The sequence below is a fragment of the Pseudonaja textilis genome, chromosome 1 (assembly GCF_049901715.1).
Source record: "Pseudonaja textilis isolate UNSWEBS1 chromosome 1, rPseTex1.2, whole genome shotgun sequence".
NCBI lineage: Eukaryota > Metazoa > Chordata > Lepidosauria > Squamata > Elapidae > Pseudonaja > Pseudonaja textilis.
Window position 1 is genome coordinate 207388306 of NC_141990.1, and position 25242 is coordinate 207413547.

The window sequence follows — 25242 nt, forward strand, 5'->3', positions numbered from 1 at the left end:
TCATGGAGAAATGCATTTCCTGCATAATTGCCATCTTCCTAAGTATAGATAGGTCTCAGCATCTGCCTATGTTTTTCTAAAGCCCCTACTGCTATCCTAGCAAATGCTAATTTATAGTATATTTCTTGATGGCTGTTTCATTACTTTCGATAATCAATCCCAAATCGCAAAAAATTATCCACTCCTTAAATATCTTCATTGTCAGTTCTAAGATTGGTTGCTGTATTTATTGTCATTAGTTTGATATCCCTATTATTTAACCCTAGTCCTATTTTTTTCCATAAAGTTCCTTGGTTTTCGTTTTTCGGTCTTGCAAAACATTGGTATATTCAGTGATGAGAATAGTGTCGTCAGCTTGGGAGAGGTTATTGATTTTTCTTCCTCCAACTATACCAATCTTCTTCCTATTCCTTCCATATATATTCTAACAGCACAATAACTTCCAGAATTAGGGTATTGGAAATCACATAATGACTCCCTTGATCTGGTGATCAAAAAGCAGGAATTTACTTAGAACATGTCATGCAACAGCATGTAGGTACAGTTAAAGGAAGTGGAAAAAGGGAAAGACATTAAGTCGTAAATAGAACCAAAAGAAAATTCTTGGAAGAAACAAAGTTATGAGAAACAGATCATCATGATGAAAATTTGTCCATGCAATTTGTGAAACCAATGTTCTTGATATCTAGGGTGAAACAGCAACTGATTTAGAATAAAAAGATTGATGTTTTGCCATGGAGTATATCTAATTAACTATTTAACTTAATCAGCTCTTGATTATTTGTGCTTTAGTAATTTCAAAAAAAAGTTGCTTTTGAGGGTGATCTGTAAATTGAACTTCAGAATTCAGCTTTGTAAAACTGAGTATACACATGATGTAAAGTGCTAGCACAAATATCAAAGCTTCTGCCAAAATAAAAGTAAATGAAGTCTTGAGCGTTTGTCATCATAAGCGTATTCTTTGTTTCCATTATGTTCTTTGGTAGATGGCATTCTAAGAGCTTGAGGCAGTGGTTAGGGTAACAGGCTAAAAATTAGGCGAGAATGTGAGTCCTGCTTTCAGCACCAAGCTAGCTTGGTGACTGGACCAGTCACTGTCTCTCAACCCTAGGAAGAAGGCAATGGCAAACCACTTTTGGGAAAACTTGCCAAGAAAACTGCAGGGACTGGCCGAGGCAGTTTCCCAGGAATCAAAAGCAGGATTAAATGGAAGAAAAAATTAGATGACTGATGTTGAGAAGATGCTCTATTTAGTGTTGATGTATAGAAGTTGATGTATAGAAGCTTTCTCCAGGGAGATTTTTTTTTTGTTTAGGGTCAGAAAGTCATTATTTTGTTTCTCCTAAATTTTGAACCTAATTTGTTTTAATTGATTTCATATCGCTTTGAAATCTGTCTTGCATTTATTTTAATACTTCATTGGTGATTGTCATTTAATATATTTGACTATATAAAATTAAATTGTCTTTGAAACATGATTGAAGGATATGCAAAAATATTAATCCCAATCTCTAATAAGTAAGTAATATGAACTTGATTGTAAAGCTTGCCTTAGAAATTTCTGGGATAATTAAATCAGTTTAGCTGTTATGAAGAAGGAGGCATAGATATCAATTTTCATAATGAATCACTGATTTATTTTCAGAGCACTTTATTTCAAAAGTAATGCTGGTAATTACTTTTTAGTAATTACTAAAGATCTGCCACTTTAGTTCATTCAGGTTAACTTAAATGTTCAAAACATTACAGCAAAGTAGTAGGAGTATTTTGATTTAATAAAAATTCAGTTTTTTTTCTTTTTATCTTTCCTTACGTGGTAAATTGCTGTATCAGTTATATATCAATACAGATACGGTCATTTGATTTATTGTCATTTTCTAGACTGCCTCATGCATGAATAAGTAGATAATTCATCATTCAGCAGGTGTATAATGTTCCTTGCCTTTGCTGGTAATTAATTTAACTATCCTCCGAGGGGGGAAATTCTCAGAAACCTGTAATTTGGATTGTTTTATTGTCAACTGGCCATGTTGAGAGATGTCACAGTCATTCTACATCTGCAAAATTTTCAGAATTGCTAGAGATATAATCATATACCTTAATTTGGGAATAGATGTTAAGTTCTTGTTCTATATCAGTTTCCTGCAACCAGATACACGAATAAGCCTATTCATAATTGGTCACTATGTTATTAAAATCTAGAATATTTCATACAACTTTTAAAATACATGCCTTTTGGAAGTAGGCATGTCTCTATTGGTGGTTTAAATAAGTTACTTGCTTGTTTTCAGGAAATGATACCTTCTATCAAGGGTGGGATGCTACTGGTTCAGCCCAGTTCTATAGAACCTGTAGCTGCGAAGAGCAGGTGACACCGAACCGGTTTGGTGTTTGGCCCACCCACCTGCCCAGGCTCTAGGCTGTCCTTTATTCTCTGCTTTTCCCTCCTCAGCTGTTTTGTGCGGCACAGCTGAGGTTGAAAAAGCAGGAAACTAGGATTTTCAAACGCTGCACACCCGAGCGCAGTGCTTGTCAGCTGTCCAGGAGCACAGCTGATGATTTCTTGCAAACACTGCACACACGATTGTCCCCAGTTTTGGAGAACCAGCAGATCGCTCCACTGGCTGGCCCCGCTCCTCCCTGCCCACTCACTCCTTACCTGGCATGCAAGCCATCCAACTTGCCTGCTAAGTTGCTATTTTTCCTTCCCCCCACCGACCATTAGCTATTCTGCTCTGCCAGGAGATTTAGATTAGCTAGTAAGCAGCCGAACCTTCTGTAGCTTTTCAGTGCAGACTCAGGTAGCCGATTGCAGATAGATAGATCTCTAAATTAATCTGTGATTCTGTGAGCAACTCAATCTGCCTGCCTGCTTTGCCTGATTTGGGGTAAAAGTTGCTCTTTTTAAATAAAAAGTTCGACATTTACATACATGGTGTGTTGTGAGTTAATTTTATGAGTTTGCTTGCAAGTAAATTTTATGTGACAGACTCAGATAGCCAATTGCAAATAGATCTCTAAGTAAATCTGTGATTCTGTGAGAAACTCAATCTGCCTGCCTGCTTTGCCTGCTTTTGGTAAAAGTTGCTCTTTTTTTAAAAAAGAAATCAATGTTGACATAAATATTTATAATATTTACATACAAGCCATGCCCACCCAGTCACATGACAACAAATCCATACCCACAAATTAGGCCACACCTATAGAACCGGTTGTTAAGAAATTTGAATGCCACCCCTGCCTTCTATCTTGCATGCTTAGGTGTTATGCCAGTGACTTACAGAAAAAGCATATTGCAATATTGCATATTGTTATGTTAACTCTTGTGTTATGTGATAGATACAATATTAAATGAACTAGTTTGGCAATCAGTTGATATTGTTAATTCTGAACAATGCTGGGTGGAAGGTCCGAATATTTTCTTATGGAATTTTAAATTTCTAGCATGGTTAGGACCAGGAAGCAAAATATGTTATTTCCCTATGCTGTTTCTGCAGCCATCATTCTGGTCTCTCCTGCAGCTGGTCTGCTCAAGTAAGCAAGATGGATAACAATGAGAATGACAAGGTTTCTAAACCATTTATGGCAGGCCATCTGAGGAGTTCCATTTCTGGATGGATTTGCCACAAACCTACAGAGTCATCTTTCTTCATTAAAACTGGTGGTTCTCCTAGGTATTTTCAGAACAGCTTTAGGGCTCTTTGATTTTTGCAATGTTTTTATTTGCTGCTGTTTTATTTTGTCTTTATTGCCATCTTGCTTTATTCTTGTTGTTGTCTGGCTATATTCTGTTTTGTTTCTGTTTACTGTCACTTAGAAAATTTAAAAAAAGTAATGAACATACTAGATTTTATATTTTTAAAATTGAGAAAACAACCTCCTTTTTTTAGCTTTCCAGCTTGGGCACCCCTGATATTTTGTGTGTGTGTGTGTGTATGTATATGTATACAATCAAAATAAGATTAATGTCATCTGGTTTCCTGTGGGAAGCCCCCCCCCGAAGAATTAAATATTTTGAGAAATATTAAAAAAGGCAGAATACTATATTTCTCTAAAGGAGAATATGTTTTTAGAGGCAGAAAGCATCTCCCAAGTTTTTCTTAATAGCCCACAGCAGATGCCAGCACTTAAGAGATAAAGAGCTTATTGAAAGAGGAAGACAACTATCCAGATGGCTCTATTCATAAGCAAAGCAAACACTGTCAGCAGAAGCCCATTCAAGACAGGATACTCAAAACTCCTTGCATCAAAGTTTGACAGCTAACAAGGCGGAATGGTAGGATTAGAAAGCAGCCCCTCACCCAAGATGCAACACAGGACGAAAGCTGTTAACCACAATAGGAATTGCCCAACACCCTTTCAGAACACAAGCCCCTTCATTGCACCCCCTCCCACAACAGTTCAAATTTCAAAGTCATAGAAACCTATAAAGATCCATCCACTCATTCAACTATTTTGTCAGCTGTACCAGAACCACAAAACCTGGTGGTTCTGTTCAAAATAAATGGACTTTCTTTCCAATCCAGCCTCCATTTTATTTCCAGCGTCTTTCTCCCACCTGCACCAGATGGCTTTCCCTTCCAACATTGCATTTCAAGACTCCTATAACTTCAGTCTTTCGTTGAACTTTTATTTGGCTTGCGTGAAATATTGACCTTATAGGCTCTTCGTGGGGGAATATATCCTAGGTCAGCTAGCACATATTTTCCCTCTGCGTGGCTTGACGACTTCTGCAGGAAATCCTTACGGTTTCTTATATCATTTCTTCCGTTCTCCTCTTTGTTTAATAAATTCTCAAATGAAATGTCTTCTCTATAATGGCATGATGATCGTTTCTCATAAACAGCAATTGCTGGAATGAGTTACACATTCTTCATTCTTGATTCTGTTTGGGATAATGTAACTCTTTGAAATTTGGCTTCAGTTATGAAGCCAAATTTTTACTTTAAATTTAAATTTTTCAGTTTTAAAAAAAGAAATCACCTGAATTCGTTCGTGAGATTGGCTCAAAGAAAACCCACACCAAATGGCTGATACATTGATCTTGGGTAGAATGATTGCCAAAAACCTTAGATTCATTTTGCTTCGTACTCGGTACCTGAACTATACTCATATTTAGACTAGACTCACTTACTGTTTCTGGTAGGGAGAGAAAAGGCAGACCCAGGTTTCTTTTATTGCTTAATTTTGTAATGGATTAGCATGATTTATGAAAATTCACCCTTACAGATAATCCTCGACTTACAACAGTTCATTTAGTGACCGTTCAAAGTTACAACACCACTGAAAAAAGTGACTTAGGACAATTTTTCACACTTTGCAGCCTCCCCATGATTGTTTGATCAAAATTCAGTTGCTTGGCAACTGGTTCATACTTATGACGGTTGCAGTGTCCCAGGGTTTTATGATCCCCCTTTGCAACCTTCTGACAAGCAAAGTTTATGGGGAAGCCAGACTCACTTAACAACCAGGTTACCAACTTATCAACTACTGTGATTCATTTAGCAACTGTGGCAAGAAAGGTTGTAAAATGGGACAAAGTTCATTTAACAAAATGTCCCACTTAACAGCAGAAATTTTGGGCCCAATTGTAGTCATAGGTCGGGGACTATCTGTATTTATAAGCTATAGTTTATGTTTTAATATTATGCGTGAACTAGGGTTCTTTGACTTGTTTAAATATGATTAAAAGAATATTATTTCAGAGCTGTGGTAGCATAGTGGTTAAAATGCAGTACTGCAGGCTACTTCTGCTGACTGCTGGCTGCCTGCAATTTGGCAGTTCAAATTTCACCAGCTCAAGGTTGACTCAACTTTCCATCCTTCCGAGGTGGGTAAAATGAGGGCCCAGATTGTTGGGAGCAATAGACTGACTGTAAAAATGCTTAGAGAGTGCTGTAAAGCATTATATACTGTATTTTTTGGAGTATAAGATGCTCCAAAATATAAGACGCATCTAGCTTTTGTGGAGGAAAACAAGAAAAAAATCTGCCTCTGCCTCCCAGCAATTTACCTCCTTGCAGCAAACAGCAAACAGCCTATTTCAGTTTCAGCACAGACTGATTACCACAAGCAGCTGATTGTTGGTTGGTTTGGCCTCCCGATGATCAGCTGTTTCAAGCTGCAGGGATTTCCATTGCCTATTGCCTCTGCACACCTCATTTTCTGCCTGTTCTGGGTGGCGGGGATTGGAATGGGTGGAAAATGGGGCGCACGGAGGTAGCAATAGGCAATCGCAATCCCTGCAGCCTGAAACAGCTGATCATCGGGAGGCCGATCCAACCGAAAATCATGTTTGTGCTAATCGGGCTGTGCTGAAGCTGAAACAGACTGTTTGCTGCAAGAAGGCAAATTGTTGGAGGAAAAGGCGAAAAGGTGGGGGCTGGTGGGTGTGGTTGGGGCTTCGGCAACATTCGCTGTATAAGACGCATAGACATTTCTACCCACTTTTGGGGGTGGAAAAGTGTGTCTTAAACTCTGAAAAATATGGTAAGTCTAAGTGCTATTGCTATTAGTTCAGTTGAAGAATCATGCTGCAATCTATTGATCTTATTGGATGGATTCATACAACACTTAAGTTGAAACAACCTGGATTTATTTAAACCTAGTGACTGAAATCAGGCTTAGACAACTGTTTTCTATTCTGATGCTTGATCTCAGTCATTTTACCAGATTATATTTGCTATTTCATCTCAACTAGTGAGATATATTTCTTTTAAGTATAAAATAGAATTTAAACTTTATTATTAATCTGGAGATTTGAAATCAGCTAGTGACTTATCCCAGCAAAACACGCCCCCCCCTTCACACCCTGGACAGCATGTGACAACATGCAAGTGAAGACCAAATTGAAAAAGACTGGGACTAGGAAATGGCAAATGTAGCTGATGTATCACTGTTGTAAAAAAAAAAAACCCTATCCAATCACACTGTCATGGACTAGCTGAATCAATTTCATGAATTTCTTCAGGCATCCATGTCTCAGATCGAGAGATACTTCCTCTTGACAGTATCAAATGTTTTTGTTAAGTCAGTGAAGGTAGAATAAAGAAGCTTGTTCTGCTTCATGCACTTCTCTTGGATTTGGCTCATGACAAATACCATGTCTTCATGACTCTGTTCTGGCCCAAAACCACAGTATACATCTGGAAGGTTCCTTTCTAATTCAGTTTGTTTTGGACAGGGGTGTCAAACTCATGGCCCGCAGGGGATGCGTCACGGTCTTGGCCACTCCCACCCCCATTTTAGCAAAGGGGGAAAATGTTGTGATATGTCACATGGTGACGTTTCATGAGTTTGACACCCCTGGTTTAGGAGAATGCAAGCACAGATCTTGCCTGCAACGGATAGCAGTGAATTACCACTGTAGTTTGATTTGCTTTCTTTGTTTTATAGAGAGTCAGAACGAAGGCTTCACAGCAGTCATCAGGCATCTCCTCTGTGGACTAAATGTCTTGTAAGATGTTTTGAAATGCCTGCAAGGTGTTTGGGTTTAGTGCTTTGTGTATCTCAGCAGAAATGCCCTCCTGCCTGGTTGCTTTATTTGAACACATCTGCAAGATTGTTTTCCTTATCTCAACAGGAGAGGGAGGCACGTCTAAAGTATCTAAGACTGGCAGCTGAGAAATCTGCTATTAGACATCATGATCAACTGTGGATATTGAGTTTTTTAGTTTTTCCTGGTCTTTGATTAGATTCAACTCATTAAGGGGGAGCATCCTGATTTAGAAGGACTATAAACTGACTTAATGGCACTGAAGAACTCTGGTAGCGTGCATTTTGGCATAGCGGTTCACTTACTCAGCCTTTCTTTGCCACTGCTTGTCCTGCATTTCCTGCAATTCTGTCTGAATTATGAATTGCAGGTGGCGCAGAATGCAGTATTGCAGGCTAACTCTGCATTCCCACTGCCAGGAGTTTGATCCTGACTGGCTCAAGATTGACTCAGCCTTCCAGCCTTCCGAGGTTGGTAAATTGAGGTTTGCTGAGGCAATTGTTGGGGGCAATATGCTGACTCTGTAAACCGCTTAGAACGTGCTATAAAATATTATGAAGCAGTATATAGGTCTAAGTGCTATTGCTATTAAACTTGCTCTTCATTGAGATAGATGATGGGTTGTTCTGCCAGTCTGCATAGTCCTTGTTCTTGTCTGAGTACTGTTGTTGCAGTCTGTACGATGACAACTTTAATGTCAGTGTTCCCAATAAACTCTCCAAACAATTCAGAACTCTGAAACAAAGACCCTCAAAGTAAGAATTTATTAGAGTAGTCGTGTTGGCACATTTGGGGGAAACCTGAATCTGAATTCCCGTGTTTTCCCCCTCCACACTAAAACTCACATCCCATTTAGTGACCCTCAGATCACATTGGCCAATCAAACTCCTGTCTCAACTGCCGCTAAATTCTAGTCACTCCCCTCCAGGTGCCAGCAGCTTGTCCTTGATTGCTGGTGAAAGAGTGTAGTTGTGGCTATACCCCCTTCGCTACTCTCCTGTTCCTACAGGTTGCCCATCCCCTGCTGTGGCAGCCCAGAGTCTTTCTCAAAACGGATCTGTGCCTGACGTTTAAATTGCATCCACTTTTCAGAATAGGTTCCTACAAACAGTAACTTGCTGGATAATTTTTCATTAGATACATGTTGAAAATGTTGAACTTGGTTTGGAGCTTGTAGTCTGCCAAAGTTGAATGTCGTTCTGGCAGTGCTTGCTTGCTTACAATGTAAAGGGTCTAAGATGCTTTCTGGTGTGTGGCTGCTGCAGCTACTTGTAATTGCCACAGGTGAAAGCTGAACACCAGGTGGAGATCAAAGGTGAATGAGCAGTCCTAAGAAGGACATGGCAGGCCCTTCCACCAAAGATGCTATACCTCCCTGAGCACCTTATATACCCCATCTTTTACCTATGGTGTAATGCAAGAGTTGGTGTTCACTGCCAAGTTTAATAGTGGCTCTTTCATAGTTAAAACTAGTCGTTCGTAGTCTCACACTCTGAGTTAGAGTTATGTTAAAAGAAACAATTGAACTCTTTTTAGTACCCACATTGCATACATATATAGATTTTCATGATTAATACTTGCCTGTTAAAGTTGAAAGAGGCTTTGGATAATATTGCTGTCACAGCAAGATTTTATGCAGAACGCATCACATATTTGAGGTTGTCTGGGTAGCATAATGCAGTCTCATGAGGGGACTTAAACTAGTTTAAATTACAATTAGGCAGCACTTAGGCAAAAAATTTTTTGTAAGAAAGCAAGGCTTACTAGAATTTGAAGCTGATATATTACAGACATAAAATGCTATTGATATCAGATAATCTGATTATTTTTTTCTGGCTGCAACGCATTACAATGCTGCCCAGAATTACTTTTTAAGGGAAATGGGTACATAAAATATTAATAAATAAAATAAATAATAAATGCCAGTTAGATATCTATTTTTTAATCTTCATTTAGAAATCTGAAATATGGAATAAATGGCCTAGAAACACTAAGAGACAAATTTATAATAGGCATAGCTAAACTACGCCCACCAATCAGCAGACAATACAGCGGCCAACAGACTGAAAAAAAGTCAGCCTACTCATTAATATCCGAGAAAGGAGATTTAACATATTATTATTCCTGAGAATACTAGATAATCAGGAAAATAAAACAAATGGATTGTAAAAAAAATTAATCCAGAGTCCTTGCTCAAGGGACAAATGTCCAGGCTCAAACTCATATTTTGGACACATTGTGCAAAGGTACCAGTCCCTTGTGACTTACATAATGCCAAAAAAGGTGAAACAAAAAGGATTACCAGGAATAAGGTAGGTGCAATTGATTACAATATCAGTGAATGCACCATTGAAAAGACTCTTGAATCATAGTGTTTATGGAATATATATAATTAATATTAACTTACAGTCACCATTGGTTGTTTTAAAGCTAATGTAGCTTTTGCATCAAAATGATGCAAAATAAGCTTTTATAATTATTTAAGATACTTTTATGTTCAGTATGCTCAAGCATACTTTTCAAATCACTCTATTTGATATAGTACTGAATGGATACTGCAGCTTTCAAACAGAATTGAAGCTTTTCTGAAATCTGACTGTAATTTTTAAAATGGCTCACAGGAAATAATTAGCAAAAATAGAATGCATAACTACAATCTCACAGTATCTTTTTTTGTTTTCTACTACTGTGTCTAAGCTACCAGTATAGCCTTTGCTGGTAACATTAATTTGGTGTAGAAAAATGGTGTAGTCTTTAAAATAGGTGTTTTAAACATGTTTAATGCAGCAGCATTTGCACAGCTCTATAAAATTTCCAGACAGAGAACTTAAATTATTCATGTATTAATCATGCCCTGGTCACATAATGGTCCTTTGAGAAATCAGCGTTGTAAGTCTTCAATAAGTTCATAGCATGACAGTTTAGCAATTAGTGCCTGTGTAAAGTCAATAGAAAAGACACAGCAATAAAATCACCTCAGGTGTGACAAAATGTGATATCGTGCATGTATTTTGTTGGGCACTCTTGTATAAATACTTAAAGGCATACAGAAGCATGTCCATCTCTATGGGTTTTTACTGTTTTTCTCATGTTTTTTTGTCATTATCAAGCCAAACTAGATACAAGATCTATTTATTGCTGGATCCTAGCCAACAGCATAGAGATGCATTAGGTTTGAAAACAAAAGGTATATCAAAATCTCTATCTTCTCTCCAAGTGCTTCTTTGCATTTGGAGAGTCCCTCTTTGAGGGAGATGGGCAGTTTAGAAATGTGAAAAACCAACAATAAAAAGAACCGAAAGCCACTAGAGAAGGAAGAAAGACTTGGTTATTGGTGATTTGCTGGTGTCAGACCTGCCCAAGTCCAATTCCTTAGGAAAGTAAGGCCCTTGACTCCATGTTAAAGCAAAAGGGCTCTGTTACTAAAGTAGTCGATTGCAGTAATGTCAAGCCAGTTCTTAAATCTCCCACCCTCGCTAGATACAAAAAATGATGTAGATTTGCGCCCACCCCCCACCAATGACCAGAATGCTTCCAGCCAACCAGAGCTCGCCAGGATGTTTTGAGAACTCTGAGAAGTTTTGGGGATAATCCACATATTTCTCAGGGTGCCTGGCTTTGGGATACTGGTACAAACAGGACCCGAATGCTCTGGTCCTTATCACCTGTCATTCCCCCTCCTGATTTCCCATCTCACACACACACACACACAGACACACACACAAACACAGCTTTATTGTCCTTTCATCCTTCTCCCCTTCCTCCCTTTTTGATCCTTTGCCCCTTCCAGGTTTTGATGGCAGAATGTCTGTGAGGTGCCAAGCCAAATCAGGCAGAGCTGACAGCTGGTGTTTCTAAGATTGATCCTTCTGCACATGAACATTGATTCTGTGTGAATTTATTTATTCATTTATATCCTGCCTTAATTATTCTCATAAATAACTCAGAATGGAGAACTCCTTCCTCCTCCCATTTTCCCCACAACAACCCTGTGAGGTGGGTTGGGCTGAGAGGGAGTGTGACTGGCAGCATGAGGGAATGCAATTAAGGTTGCTAGTTTTGGGGTAAGATCTGTTGTACATAATTTAATCTGATATTTTATATTTTAAATTTTATGTCCTATAATATGCCTTATTTTAAACATGATGACATGAATTAACAAAACAAATTGGCCCAAAATCACTCAGCTGAAACTCACTGTCTCCTGGTTTCTAGCTTGGTGCATTACTGTTTGTTAAAAGCAGTGTAGTACTTTAGAAATCAATGGTATAGAAGGGGACAAGAATATTTCATGCTCAGTACACTTGAATGAAAAAGAACTGCTGTATAACTGTCAAACTACCTTCCTCTTTGATAGACCAGTTAAAGCATCTAAAATTGAGGATCTGAGTGAGAGAAATTTTTTTTGCAAGTGTGCAAATAGACCATTTCAAGAGTTTCAAAGGAAAATAAATAAAAACAAATTGACCATTGTATTTAAGTGTATCAGAGCTATACCATGGAGTAGTGTTTCTTAATTTTTTTGCTGTCAGGAGTCCTTCCTACTTTTAAAAATTATAATTAACTTTTTTTTAAAAAAAGCTGTTTGGGTTATAATTATCAATACATAACATTAAAAATTAAAATAGATGCATTCACAAAGTAAGTATTGAATCTCATAAAATAGCAGCATCCCATTGAATATTAACATAAAATATTAATGAAACAATGTGAAGAGTGTCCTTGTTTTAAATTTTTGCAGATGTGTTAAATATCTGGTAAAATAATTTTGATTTTGATGACCTATGAGAGGATGTTAGGGGATTTAGGACCACACTTTTAAGAAAGACTGCTATAGAGAACCAGTTTGGCCTAGTGGTTAAGGCATTGAGCTAGAAAATAGCAGATTGTGAGTTCTAATCCATTCTTAGGCATGAAAGCCAGCTAGGTGACTTTGAGCCAGGCAATCTCTCTTAGCCCAGCCTACTTCATTGGGTGTGAAGTCGTGTTGGATATATTTGCCGCCTTGGGTTATTTGTAAAATAATAAAAGGCAGGATACAAATAAATAAATGAATTGATGATTACTACAGTTGCTATAGGTTAGTGTCTGGTTGCCCAGACAAAACATTCTGTATTGCTTCAAAGCTGCTTCATATTTCCTAGGTGTAATTTTAAAAACACAGATATATTCTGTAAAAGCCTCTTTGGGCTTCGATTAGTGCATGCCAGAGGATATGTCACAACTTGCTAAAGCTTGGGGTATACTGTATTGGAGGAAACAAGTCCTGGGTCCTGTAGAGAGTTTGCTAGATTTTTGCAAAGCAAAGCATAGCTACTTCAATTCACTCTTATTACTTTATTTTATTTATTTATTTATTTTGTCAAGAGCTTACAATACAATAGAAATAAGAATAAACATAAGTTTAAATATAAGAAATAGGAACTAATAATTGGGGACAATAGGACAGGGATGGTAGGCATGATTGTGCGCTTATGCATGCCCCTTACACACCTCTTAGGAATGGGGTGAGGTCAACAGAGGTTAGTTTGAGGGTAAAGGAGTTGGGGTTTGAGCAGGTGACAACAGAATCAGGTAGTGAGTTCCAGACATTGACCACTCTTGCTGAAATCGTACTTCCTGCAATCAAGTTTGGAGTGGTTTACATTAAGTTTATATCTGTTGTGTGCTCTTGTGTTGTGGTTAAAGCTGAAATATTCATTAATTGGTAAGACATTGTAACATACAAAACATACGATTTTATGTACTATGCTTAAGTCCAATCTTAGCCAACATAGTTCAAGGTTATCTAAGCCTAGAATCTCAAGTCTGGTGGTGTAGGGTATGCTGTTGCGAACAGAGGAATGTAGTACTCTTCTAGTAAAATACTTCTGGACTTGCTCAATTGTATTTATGTCTGATATACAGTGCGGATTCCAGACAGCAGAGCTGAAATCAAGTATTGGTCTAACAAAGGTTTTGAATGCCCTCGTTTGCAAATCAGTATTACCAGAGAATTATTGATACTTTTTAAAAAAAACCTAATAAAATTCAGTAGTTCTTACCTCTACATAATTGTATTTAAGTTGTACTTATACTATGGTGATGATAGACTTATTTAGCTTATTTTATTCCATCTAAGCTGTGGGGGGTTGAGAACTGAGGAAAAGTTCTCTAGGTAAGTTTGTGTCATGTGTGAAAGGGTGAATGCAGTTATTCAAGCATATCTTTTAAATGAAGTAGATACCTTGATCTTATCCACAAAGTTTCTAGTCAGGGTGGTTATACTGACCATATACTGATTCTGGGAAATATAGTTCAGGGTATCTGAAAAGACCCAAAATAGGGAAAACTGCCCCAAATGTTAAATAATAGCCAGTAAACTAAGATTGTTTGTGTAATGGTATATGTGGGTTTCTCTAGGGAGGGTGGAAGGAATTTTGAAGCTTGGTTGGCAAAGCTGGGAGATATTAAGTGGAACATTGAATTAATATTTATGGTGACTGTCACTTTGAATCATGACAAGACCTTGTGATTGTATAGATATACAATCTATACAATGAATATATTTTGTTCAGTGACAGTCCTTAATTCATTTGAAACACAACACTGTTTGGGCTACAGTTTTTGGAGCATCACAGGCTTTGTAATGAATTGTATATGTAGTATATTTATTAGATTTGCTTGTTTCTCTTTTTTAAAAAAATAGAAACAATTTGAGAATTTAATTTTTTTTTAAAAATGGTGACAGTAAGATAATAGTTATACATGTAACTTTAACATGTGGTTCTGAAACTAATTTTTGCTTTCTTTTTAAGTGCAAAAATTTAAAACGTACTATTCCATCACCACCCTATATCTTTGGGACATCTATAGAACATCTGCGAACCATATTCTTTTTTCCAGATCTGGACAACATTGTGAATCTTTTTGAAGTAAATTGATTGATAAAAGCAAATATTCCCTCACTAAATCACTGTCTTGTTCCAATCTTTCAGATTTGTTTTATTTCCAATATTGGACTTGGCTAAGGTTAGATAGGTATTTTTGAGATGTATTTTATTTCTTTTTATATCTGGCACTTAGAACAAAGATGTATCCACCCCGCCTGGAAAACCAGAAAAAGGCCTAGACATGTTTAGTCCACCAACTCAAAGGGGTTGGTATTTTGAAAAAGTATAATTCCTGGGCTAAAAATGGTTACTCTTCCCTACGTTAGGATGCCTAGTGCTCAAATGCATTCCCATATTAGATAAATCAACCTGATAGTGGCTGTTGTAAGTAAGAAAAAAGCTACCCTACACGGCTGCCTTAAATTCAATATTGCAACTAGGGTTAGCATGTCTATAAAAATGAAATATAGCTCCAGAACATTACCACCTACTCTATTCTTTACCTTGAGATTAAACAGTTTGCCAATTTCCTCTGTTTCTTCTTAGTTTGTAAAATGCAAATGTGCATCTCCCAAAGGTGGGGAATGAGGCAGTGTAACCCTGCTAAATGGATTTTTAATAGGTAAGATTGTTCAATTAAGCATGTCTTAGTGGTGAGAGTGTTCAGGGCATGTACTTCTGCGTGCTTGGAACAGAAGATGGCCCTATAAACATGAATCATTGGTGTCTTGAAACACAGAGGTCTCAAGGGCATCACAGAAATAGGATCAGATTGACCCAAAGTGGACATAATTTTTTGACCCTTAATATTGATGTCTTGGGCTTCAGTCTATTTAATTTTCCAGTTCTTCCTCCTCAGAGGTCTAGATATTATCCTTTTAGGTGCTAGGAAAGATTTTAATAATGTGGGAGAACTGCATTTTCTTAGACTCAAATATAGATATATATTCTCAGACTCAAATATAGATATTTCTCAGCCTTATACTTCTGCTGATAATTGAAGTCATTTTTTGCAAAACACAGACTTTGACTTACACATATGAAATTACTAATGATAAGCTTCATCCCGCCCTTTTCCTGCTACTTTCAAAGATCTATTATTCGGAGTCCTTTCTGATCTTTAGTTCTAAATACTTTTGTGCTTTTCTCAGAGAACAGCTCACTCTGTTCCTAAGAAACCCAAATGCTGATGTTATCTTCATTTCCTGCTGTTACTATGTATTACTTTGGGACATTGACTGTATGGCCAACTTTTTAAAAGACTTTTTTTGCAAGCACAAGTATGACATCTACATATTTTCTATAGCTGATTTGGTGGTGTAAGGGGAGAAGAAGGAAAGGGAAGGAAATTACAGTCATGGAACTATTCCTGCGTATAATTTATAAGTGAATTCATAATTAATGTAATTCATAAGTAAAATCTTGATTTTATGCACCCCCTTCAGTGGACTGAATGCATTGGACAACATCTGGATTCAGATTGCTTTGCCAAACAGAATTTAGTCCAGACAATGTTCATACGTTTTATGCAAATTATATAAATTTTACATAATGTATGAAAATTTCATGTGGATTTCTGCGTTAGATATCATGTGAAGATAGTAGAAAGATGTGTTGTTTGAATTAATTACTATAATATCTGGCTGCCTGTTTTTAAGATCACAGATTACATGCAAAGCATTGCCTCCTTATTAAGGTAGAGATTTCATTTTACCTGTGTACATGGACAGCTTTAATAATCTGACCAAGAATACAATACATGAAATTGCTTTTCAAGATGCTATTTGTATCAGGTGCATTTGAACTGGCGGGGGGTGTGTGTATGTGTGTGGGTGGGTGGTATGACTAAAGAGATGCTCTTATGAAATCTCTGGGGAATTTTAGTAGAACATTATTTTATCAGTGCTTCTGTTACATTGTAATTAACTATGCTGAAGTGGGTGGATATAATGATGATAGACAGATCTGTTAGTATAATTCTTTGTATGTTATACCAGATTTTTAAATTTAGAATTATTTGCTTTTGCTTTATGTCTCCAGTTATAGTTTTTTCTTATTCTTTATATATGTACATAACACTGACAGATTTCCAGAAGTGCAATCTATTTAAAGGGTGATTTATTTATTTTTAAATAAAATTTAAATACATTCCTTAGAGGGATCAGTATCATAAAGTTTAAAAAATATATTTGTACATGTCAGAATATTCTTTGCATAATAATATCTGCTCTCTGCTATGAATTTCACAGCATTCTAAAAGCCATTGCTTACCTTGTCTTAATCAGTATTCATTTGTTAAGTGTTTAAACTTGAGTAACGTTGAAACTAATTTAAAAGCAATGTATAAATTTAATCACAATGTGAAAGAAGAAGGTACAACAAAAGGAATGCATTTTTAAAAAGCAGTCTCCCAATAATGCTTCCTTGTTTTTAAATAAGAAAGGGGGGACTTTGAGATAGATGACAGAATTTAAAACACTTATCAAGATCACATATTAGGAAGTGTGTGTGTAATTCAGATATAACATAGGAATGGAACAAGGTTTAAAAAGTATGATAAAGTGGACACAAAACTTCAAATAAATTATTACAGTACAACAATGGAAAAAAATATGGAAAAAATCAGTAACAATATAACAGTAGCCCATCTTAGTCAAGCTTTTTATTTTTCACAGTGACCAACAAAATGTTTCTGGGTGCATTCAATTAGGAGAAGACACATCTCGCATGAAAAGATGAGAGATGAGGAGAGAAGCCCTGTAACAGATGTTTGAGTAGGTCGCTGGTCAGATAGATTAATAAATTGATTCCTCAGAGATCCTAGTTACATACATTGTAGGAAAATAACCCATTTAGTTTATAATAGCTAAAAATCAGAAGGAGCTGGTTACACTTTTTCAAACTGATATATTTTGTTAGAAGGCCTGTGTGCAGTGATGAAAAAATACATGCCTTTTAATAAAACATGATAGTTTGAAAAGATGCTACCAGACTCCTCCTTATTCAGAGGTTGTAATTTACAAGGTTAATAGTTCCTTGCCCATAATACAATAATACCTAAACCAAGCACAAATCATTAATCTATATTTTCTTATGGAATTAAATAGAATAACTGCATAGCTGGAGCCAAAGCAACCAATCCACTTACTTTCTTTTTCTTGTTAATATCTTGTTGAAGAATGCATGTGTTCTATTTCAGTAAACAATATGGAGAAAGAGAAGATGTAGGATTTCTGTTTTTAGTAACAGCACCTGGTATTCACATATAACTAAAAACTGTGAAGCCTCAAGGTTGCAGACATAGAACAGAAGAAGGAAATACATATTTTCTCCCTCTTAAGCCCAAATAGTACATAGGCTGTGCTGAAAAGATCCTCTTTTGTCACACTTTGAAATACATACACATTTATTTTTAGAATCAGTTATTAAAGATAAAAAATAATTAGGTTTGGGCTCCTAGCAATGAAACAGGACCTAGCTGCCTATCCAACAATTTATCAAAAATATTTGGAATACATAATGATAAAAAGGTAAAATAAATCTATCATTTAACAAATATTTTTATCAGTTTTTTTAAGCTATATGTTCTTTCTTCTTGCTACAATGTAGATAGAGTACAACTTTTCTTTATAGATTGTTCCTATAAATGATTGTGCTTGTGTGAGTGTGTGTGTATGCATGCACATACACACATGCCTATTTGTTATTTCTAATCACCAGTGTAGAAGGGCATTTTGGAAAAAAAACATCATTTCCTCTTTTCATTTTGTATCATTGTTATATGATAAATGGAGCACACGGCCCCTTGTTTCTACGCAAGTCTGACAAACAGTTGAGTTAGTTGAGGTCCTGTCCTAGCGCTTAGAGGAGCACTTCCCAAAATTTTGGTCTGCTAGTTAAGGCTCCAGGCTAGAAGCCAGGAGACTGGGAGTTCTAGTCCCATCTTAGACATGAAAGCAGGCTGGGGGAATCTCAGCCCAATTCATCATGTAGGGTTGTTGTTGTGGGGATAATAGGAGGAAGAGGGAGTATTATATAGGTTTGCCACGGTGAATTAGTAAGTAATTAAGGTAGGATAAAAGAAAGAATCTAATAAATAAAAAATGCCCCAAACCATTTATCAGAAAGTCCTTTTTAACCAATGTAGGTAAAAACCTTTTAAGTCAATTTAAATGTTCCAGTTGTGGTTCATATGTTGTTACCTAAACATGAAATACTTTTACCCAATTTTGGGTAATTTATCAAGATTTAGGGAACACTGGCTTAGAGAGTTCCTTGTTTACCACTTTCTAGACCAGATAACAGATAATCAGAGTTGGAAGGGACCTTATAGGTCATCTAGTCCAACCCCCTGTCCAAGCGGGAGACCCTACACCATTTCTGACAAATGGCAGTCCAATCTTTTCTTGAAAGTCTCAAGTGGCCAGGACTTCTTTATAGCAATTAGCATGTAGAAATATGTAAATGAAAATTCAATCATCCAGATTTAAAAGGTTAAATCATGACAACTGGACCAGAGTTTATTAAAACTGAGATGTTTCTTACACATCCAAGTAACTTCTTCAGTTAAAATGAGAATTTGGATAGACAGAGAGATTCAGAGAGTCATTAGAAACAACCAACTCTTGCCATACAGACTGCAGGGGGCTTCTCCCCAAAATGAAAAGCAACTTATATAAATGAAGATTCAATCATCTAGGCCACGGTTGTCAAACTCGCCGCGTCATGTTGCCGTCATGTGAAGTTTTGTAATGTTTTTCCCATTCGCAGAGCTGGGGTGGGTGTGGCCTGTGTGTGACACATCTGGCCAGCGGGCCATCAGTTTGACACTCCTGATCTAGGCAAAAAGTATCTTAAAAAGTTCAATCATGGCAAATGGACCAAAGTTTATTAAAACGGAGACATTTTGTTACACATCCAAGTAATTTCTTCAGTCAAAATCATTGGCAGAAAGAGTCAGATCTATATGCAACCCTGAAATCCTTTTCCAACAACTGAAGAAAAAGTCCCCACAATGTGCTCCTTGGCCTGAAGTTACAACTTGTATGTTGGGCTGTTGCTTCTACAATTACATTACATTACATTACATGACTAAATATGCCCATTTTCAGGAGTATATGAGAACTATACATTTCTGTTTCCTTATTTTTCTCTTCTTATTTTCACATAAAAGAGAAAGAGAAGGTTTAGTAATGCATATTTTAAATGGTAAAAAATTATAATTTGATGATGGTTTATATGTTAAAGGCTCTTTATGCTGTAAGTATAGGACAGTAAAGCTGGCTGTGGAATTTTGGGAGCTCAAGCTCACCAGTCTTAAAGTTCCCAAGGTTAAGAAACACTCTCTTAGGATGTTGAATACATCCTAAATATCAAAACGAAACTTTCATTTTGATATTTCCACAGCTTGAATCTTAATAACACAAAAATGAACAATTGGTATTGGCTGGTTTTGATCTGAACAACTAGTGAAAAAAACCTATGAAAATTTTATTTCTTAAGAATGGTTCTGATAGCAGTATTCTTTATTTCAGTAACAATTTATAGAAAATTCTTGTGAGCAGAAATCAAAACACAGCATTTTAGGGAATTGAAAGGATTAAAAGAACTGCAAATAATAGGAGGAAGCATCTCTTGTCCTTCCATATAAAAGCAGAACTCTATAACTAGAGGGAATCCTCTGTTTTAATAAATTGTATCCCATTAAAATTTAAAATTAATTCTAAAATTTATTGTTGATAAATATTTATGATGAAATAGTTAATTTATATATTCAGCATGGGATGCAGGTTTTCTTTCTTATTCTTCAGCCTTCCCCTAGTTTCTGAATAACAATTCTGATACATATATTCATTTTGAGATTATTGTACTACAGTAGTGTCATTTATTCAGAGTGACTGACTGACTAATCAAGCATGCAATTTCAATGAATGTAGATTTCAAAATTTCTTTTTCCTTTTAGCTGTCTCTGTAATGAGGTACAGTGCTTCATCATTTGGATTTGCAGTAAGTATTCTCGTAACTGAAATGTACATTTACTTTTTCTGATTGAACCCACCCTTACTTCCATCCACAGTTGCCACAAAAACTATCAATTCATGCAAATACATTTAAGACAGAGAGGAGCCATAAGTAAAGTTAAACAACCAGATCAGAAGACTAATTGGATTTTAGGTAGGATTTCTTATTTGAATTTGACAGAAGAATTAGAAACGGGTCTAAAGCATGTTTCAGTATTGTCCACTGTTTCCTGTATTAGCTCGCATAACTCAAGCATGTTTCAACAGAGGCTTAGTCCAATTTGTGGAGGTTTGTTTTATCAATAGTGTTTAATTCTTTGTGTATACTCTCAGGGTAAGTCTCAGTATCAGGAGATTGATCAGCTTCATGCTGATTTGCAAGTACTGGGAGCTCTGTTAGAAGCAAATTATGGAGTAGGTAGACATTTTAGTTCACTATTTACATAGTATTTAAAAATTATAATACTAAGGGCAAATTTTCAAATAAGCAATGAGATGATTCCTCTTCCCACCCCAAAATTAGATGATTACATCCCTCCTCCATGTTATCATAATGCCATAGAAACCACACGTTGTAAAGTGGTTCAGGTCTAGGACTGAACTGGGAGTTTAAGTCCGTCCTCGTCCACGATGTTCAGTGGGTGATTTTGATACCATCACAGCCCAATCTATCAAGTAGGGTTAATTTGAGAAAATGAGGAGGGAGGGAGTGGTATGTGTGACGCCTTGAGCTGGAGGAAAGTTGGGAGATCTATCCAATAAATACACCAATCAGTTAATGAAAAAAATTCTCTTTTGGTAGTTCTGTTCATGTTCATATATTCATTAAGAACTCTTCAAAAATGTTTGTTCCTCAGATCATCATCATATGTATCTAGCAAGATTGGATTGTAGTTTGAACTTGTGACTGTTGTCATTCAGGTGTCTAAAAAAAAGAAATAATTCTGGCAGTGTCGTTCCTATGAATCCATCAGAGATATGAAGTTGGTGCTATAATTTGCTAATTTAGAAAATCTAGCAACAATTTACACTCTAGATTAATTAACAGTAATGTTCATTGTTTTGCCATAAGTTTGATCGTTCTTCCCTTATAGAAGAGTCTTGTTTTTAAATATGCATGTGTTTGCAGCAGAAAAGGTAACATTGTGCGATTGATGGGGTTTAAAATTTTATTACTCCTTGAACTGACTTAATCGTATTGTCTTTTGTTCCTTTTAAAATAAAAAAAGTCAATTTTTAATGTTCCTTGCTTTTTATTCCAATGATTAATGCTGCATCTATATATAGCCTTGTAGAAGCCTTAGCAATCTTTCATTGCAACATCTTTTGCCTTAGTTGCCCCAATTAAACTGTTTGTTATCTTTTTCCAGTTTGATGCCACGTTGGATGTGTTGTCTTCAGTGATAGTTCTGTGGCGTTACAGCAATGCAGCAGCAGTTCATTCGGCACACAGAGAATATATGTGAGTACTTAAAGCTATTTTTATCTCTGTTGAAGCTTTCATTAATATTTTATTTCTACTGGGCCAATTATTTTTTTCTGCCCTCATGATTTTTGGAAACCTCCTGGTGGCACCGCACTAAAAATCTTTTCACAGCACCGCAGGAAAGCACCATATGTAATATAGCTGCTTTGAACAGCAGTTGCTGAGAATCTTGGATGCATCCTTCAGCATACATTGGCACCTGCAGCTTGAAATTTACATTGAACAGACTGGCCCTGCTGCATTAAGTTGCATAGCGGGTGATCTCAAAGCAGGCAATCTATCAAAGCACAATTTGTGTAAAAGTGCAGCAGTAACTCATTATTTTGATTTTATCTTATCCCACTGACAAAATGTGATCTATCATATTAGATTCAAAGTACAATGTTAATCATCTGCTAAGGTGGTGCTTTTTTTTTCTCCTATGGACTGTTTTCCTTTAATAAACCTTTCAGCAAACTGCTATTTGACTTTTAGTGTTTCTCCACAAAAATGGGTGAAGATAGTTACTTGTTTGATACCAGCTGGTATAATTACCAGCTATATAGGAAATCCATGATTTCTGTTCATTCATCATGCCGAGGTTGCAAGAGTTAGTGTGTCACACCATGCTAATCAGATTATTTGTTTGGGGCAGGAGAAGAGACACAGATTTCTCCCTCTTAAGTACTTTTTTTGTTCATTATGAAGGAGAGTTTCCTAAAACAGGCTGTGATTGGAAGGAAGAATAAACTTAGTGCAACTGTGCATGTTGGGAATGTAGGGGATGTAGAATACACTCTTGATTCTGAATGTGATTTTGTGCATGTATGCAGGAAAAATAAATGCCTCCGTGTTTTATGTAATGAAACAGTACCATAGGAAATTACTTATAGAGGGAAAGTATCAGTAAGAAAATAACAGGGGTTAAGAAAGTTGTTGCAACTCTCATGTACACTGTTTCTAAATCTTAGAAACTGGCAAGAGCAAATGGGGTATCTTCTAAAGAACTTCTATGGGGTATTTTCTGAGGATCTTTGTAACCTCATTGAAAATGGGGGAAAGAACTGAGTACTATATGTAATATGCTATGGCTTTATTTATCATAATCTCACCTAGTCAAGGTTCTAGATTCTAGGACATGAGCATCAAACTTGGCTGCATCATGGGACATATCGTGACATTTTTCCCTTCACGGAGCTGGGGTGGGTGTAGCTTGCATGTGATGCATCCAGCCCCTGGGCTGCCAGTTTGACCTCCCTTTTCTAGGATATTAGGGCACGAGGACTGGTCTTGAACTTCCTACCTCTGGTTGAGTACGTTTGATCAGAAAAATGGCATTGGAAGTCAAGCAGGAATAAACATTTATAAAGTCAGGGATAAACTAAAGCTATACTTACAGTATATCTTAATTTCTTGCATTGCTCACTATTTTGTAAATACCAGAAACAAGGGCCCTGTGGATAGGAAAAAGGGAGGAGCTGTAATTCATTTTGTTACTGCATATCTACTGCAACATTTAGGACAGAAAAAATACAAAGTAAATAATCTTGTGTGAAATTACTTGGAATCATTAGATAGATATAATTATGTTGCGCTTCACTGTTTCATATTCAATAGCTAAGTAAATATACTGTAATTTAGAATAAACATGAATCACTCGGATAAGCATGAATAATTCTGATCATAGTGCTTTGATATTTTCTTGTATGTTTCTCAATTTGTATTATAGAATAGGTAGGTGAATGATACTTTTATTTTAAATTTGCTGAGTAAAGCATTTTAAAGATAAATGTTGTTAAATATTACCATAGGCCTTGTGATATTTTTTATATACAAATCATCGAGTCTTTATGTATATAAACCGAAAGAGACTAAAGCTCAAAATTCTTGTTTCATTGTTATATTGTACAAACTCAGCATTTCAGAAACCAATTTCTGTCTCGCAGGCTTACCTGTGTCAGATGTGTCACAAAAAACCAACCCTGTTAAGTCCTATATATGAATGCAATCAATTTATCATATTAAAATGACTAATGTAGTACTTTCAGGAACAATGCTTTTAAAATGTTGCATTTGGAATTATTAAAATAGTCTGTGTATGTTAGAATAGAAAGCTGTCATTTATATTTCAGAAACAGGTATAATGAAGTGCTGTGTAGTATCAGAGCCAAAGCTCTTGTCACTTGCATCGAGAGTCCTATAAATAACTTTGCAAACATATTGAGCGATTCTCTTTGTTCTGCCTGGCCCTCAGCATTATGATCCGGCTGTAAAAAAAATTATGTCTTCCTTCTATTCCTTGTTGACCCTTGCATCATTCTGAACTCTTCATTCTCTCAGCTAAATTCCCTTCTTCAGAATCAGAAATGCTACTTATTTCCTTAATAAGATGCATAAGAAACCACATTTAGGTAACTTTTTCCTCACTGAATCGCCAGCCTTATTTTGTGTCTGATACACAGGTTCCCCTCGACTTACTATCACAATTGAGCCCAAAATTGCTGTTGCTAAATGAGACATTTGTTAAGTGAATTTTCCCCCATTTTACAATTTATCTTGCCACAAGTTAAGTGAATCACTGCAGTTAAGTTAGTAATATGATTGTTTGGTGAATCTGGCTCCTTCCCTCACTTTGCTTGTTAGAAGGTCATAAAAGATGATCACATGACCCTGGGACATTGCAACAGTCATAAATACATGCCAGTTGTCAACTATCTGAATTTTGTTCATGTAAACAATGGTGCTGCAATGGTCATGTGTGTAAAAACATATGTCAGTTTTTTCAATGCCGCTGAAAAGTTAGAATGGTCACTAAATGAATGGTTGCAAGTCCAGGACTACCTGTATTCCTAATCATTCTGGTCCTTGAGTATTTAATGAAGTTCCTGAGATACAGCATGTGAAACCTCCCCACCCACCCCCATGGACAACATCTATTTCCAGGTTTTGCAGCAAAGGCCATGCTGGCTGAGGAATGTTATATTTTAAGTATACATATATGGAGAATGTCAGAGTCAAGGAAGATGAATGCAAGAACATTTCTCTTGCTGATTAGTTATTTATTTCAGTGGTGAAAGAACCTATGTTAAGTAAATCTGTATAAGCTCTGTTAACTAATTGTATTATTGATTACCATACAGATAAAGGTAGTTGAATATGCTTGGGTGCCCAATTACCCCAATAATGAATTTAGCCTCTGTTTAGTCTTCTCTTCATTCCAGACAGACTCTGTGTCCAGAAGATTCTGTGGGCACCACAATTATAAGAGGCATTTAGTCTTACATACATCGACTCTATTTTATTGCAAAGTCTAGCCTGTGTAGGAGGAGACATCAGTGGTCCTCAAACTATCCAAATTGGAACTGGTAATTCTGCTTAGCAATTATTTTT

At 36.4% G+C, this 25242-nt stretch overlaps 1 protein-coding gene across 2 annotated transcripts in view; it reads left to right on the forward strand.

Moving 5' to 3' along the window:
- The window catches only part of TMEM163 (transmembrane protein 163), an 84259-nt gene that overhangs the window by 25057 nt on the left and 33960 nt on the right, over window positions 1-25242 (forward strand). For both annotated transcript variants that reach the window (XM_087920329.1, XM_026714630.2), the window contains exons 3-4: window positions 20330-20373; window positions 21758-21849. In XM_087920329.1, the coding sequence (XP_087776455.1) occupies window positions 20330-20373; window positions 21758-21849 (136 nt within the window). The remainder of the gene's footprint in view (window positions 1-20329; window positions 20374-21757; window positions 21850-25242) is intronic.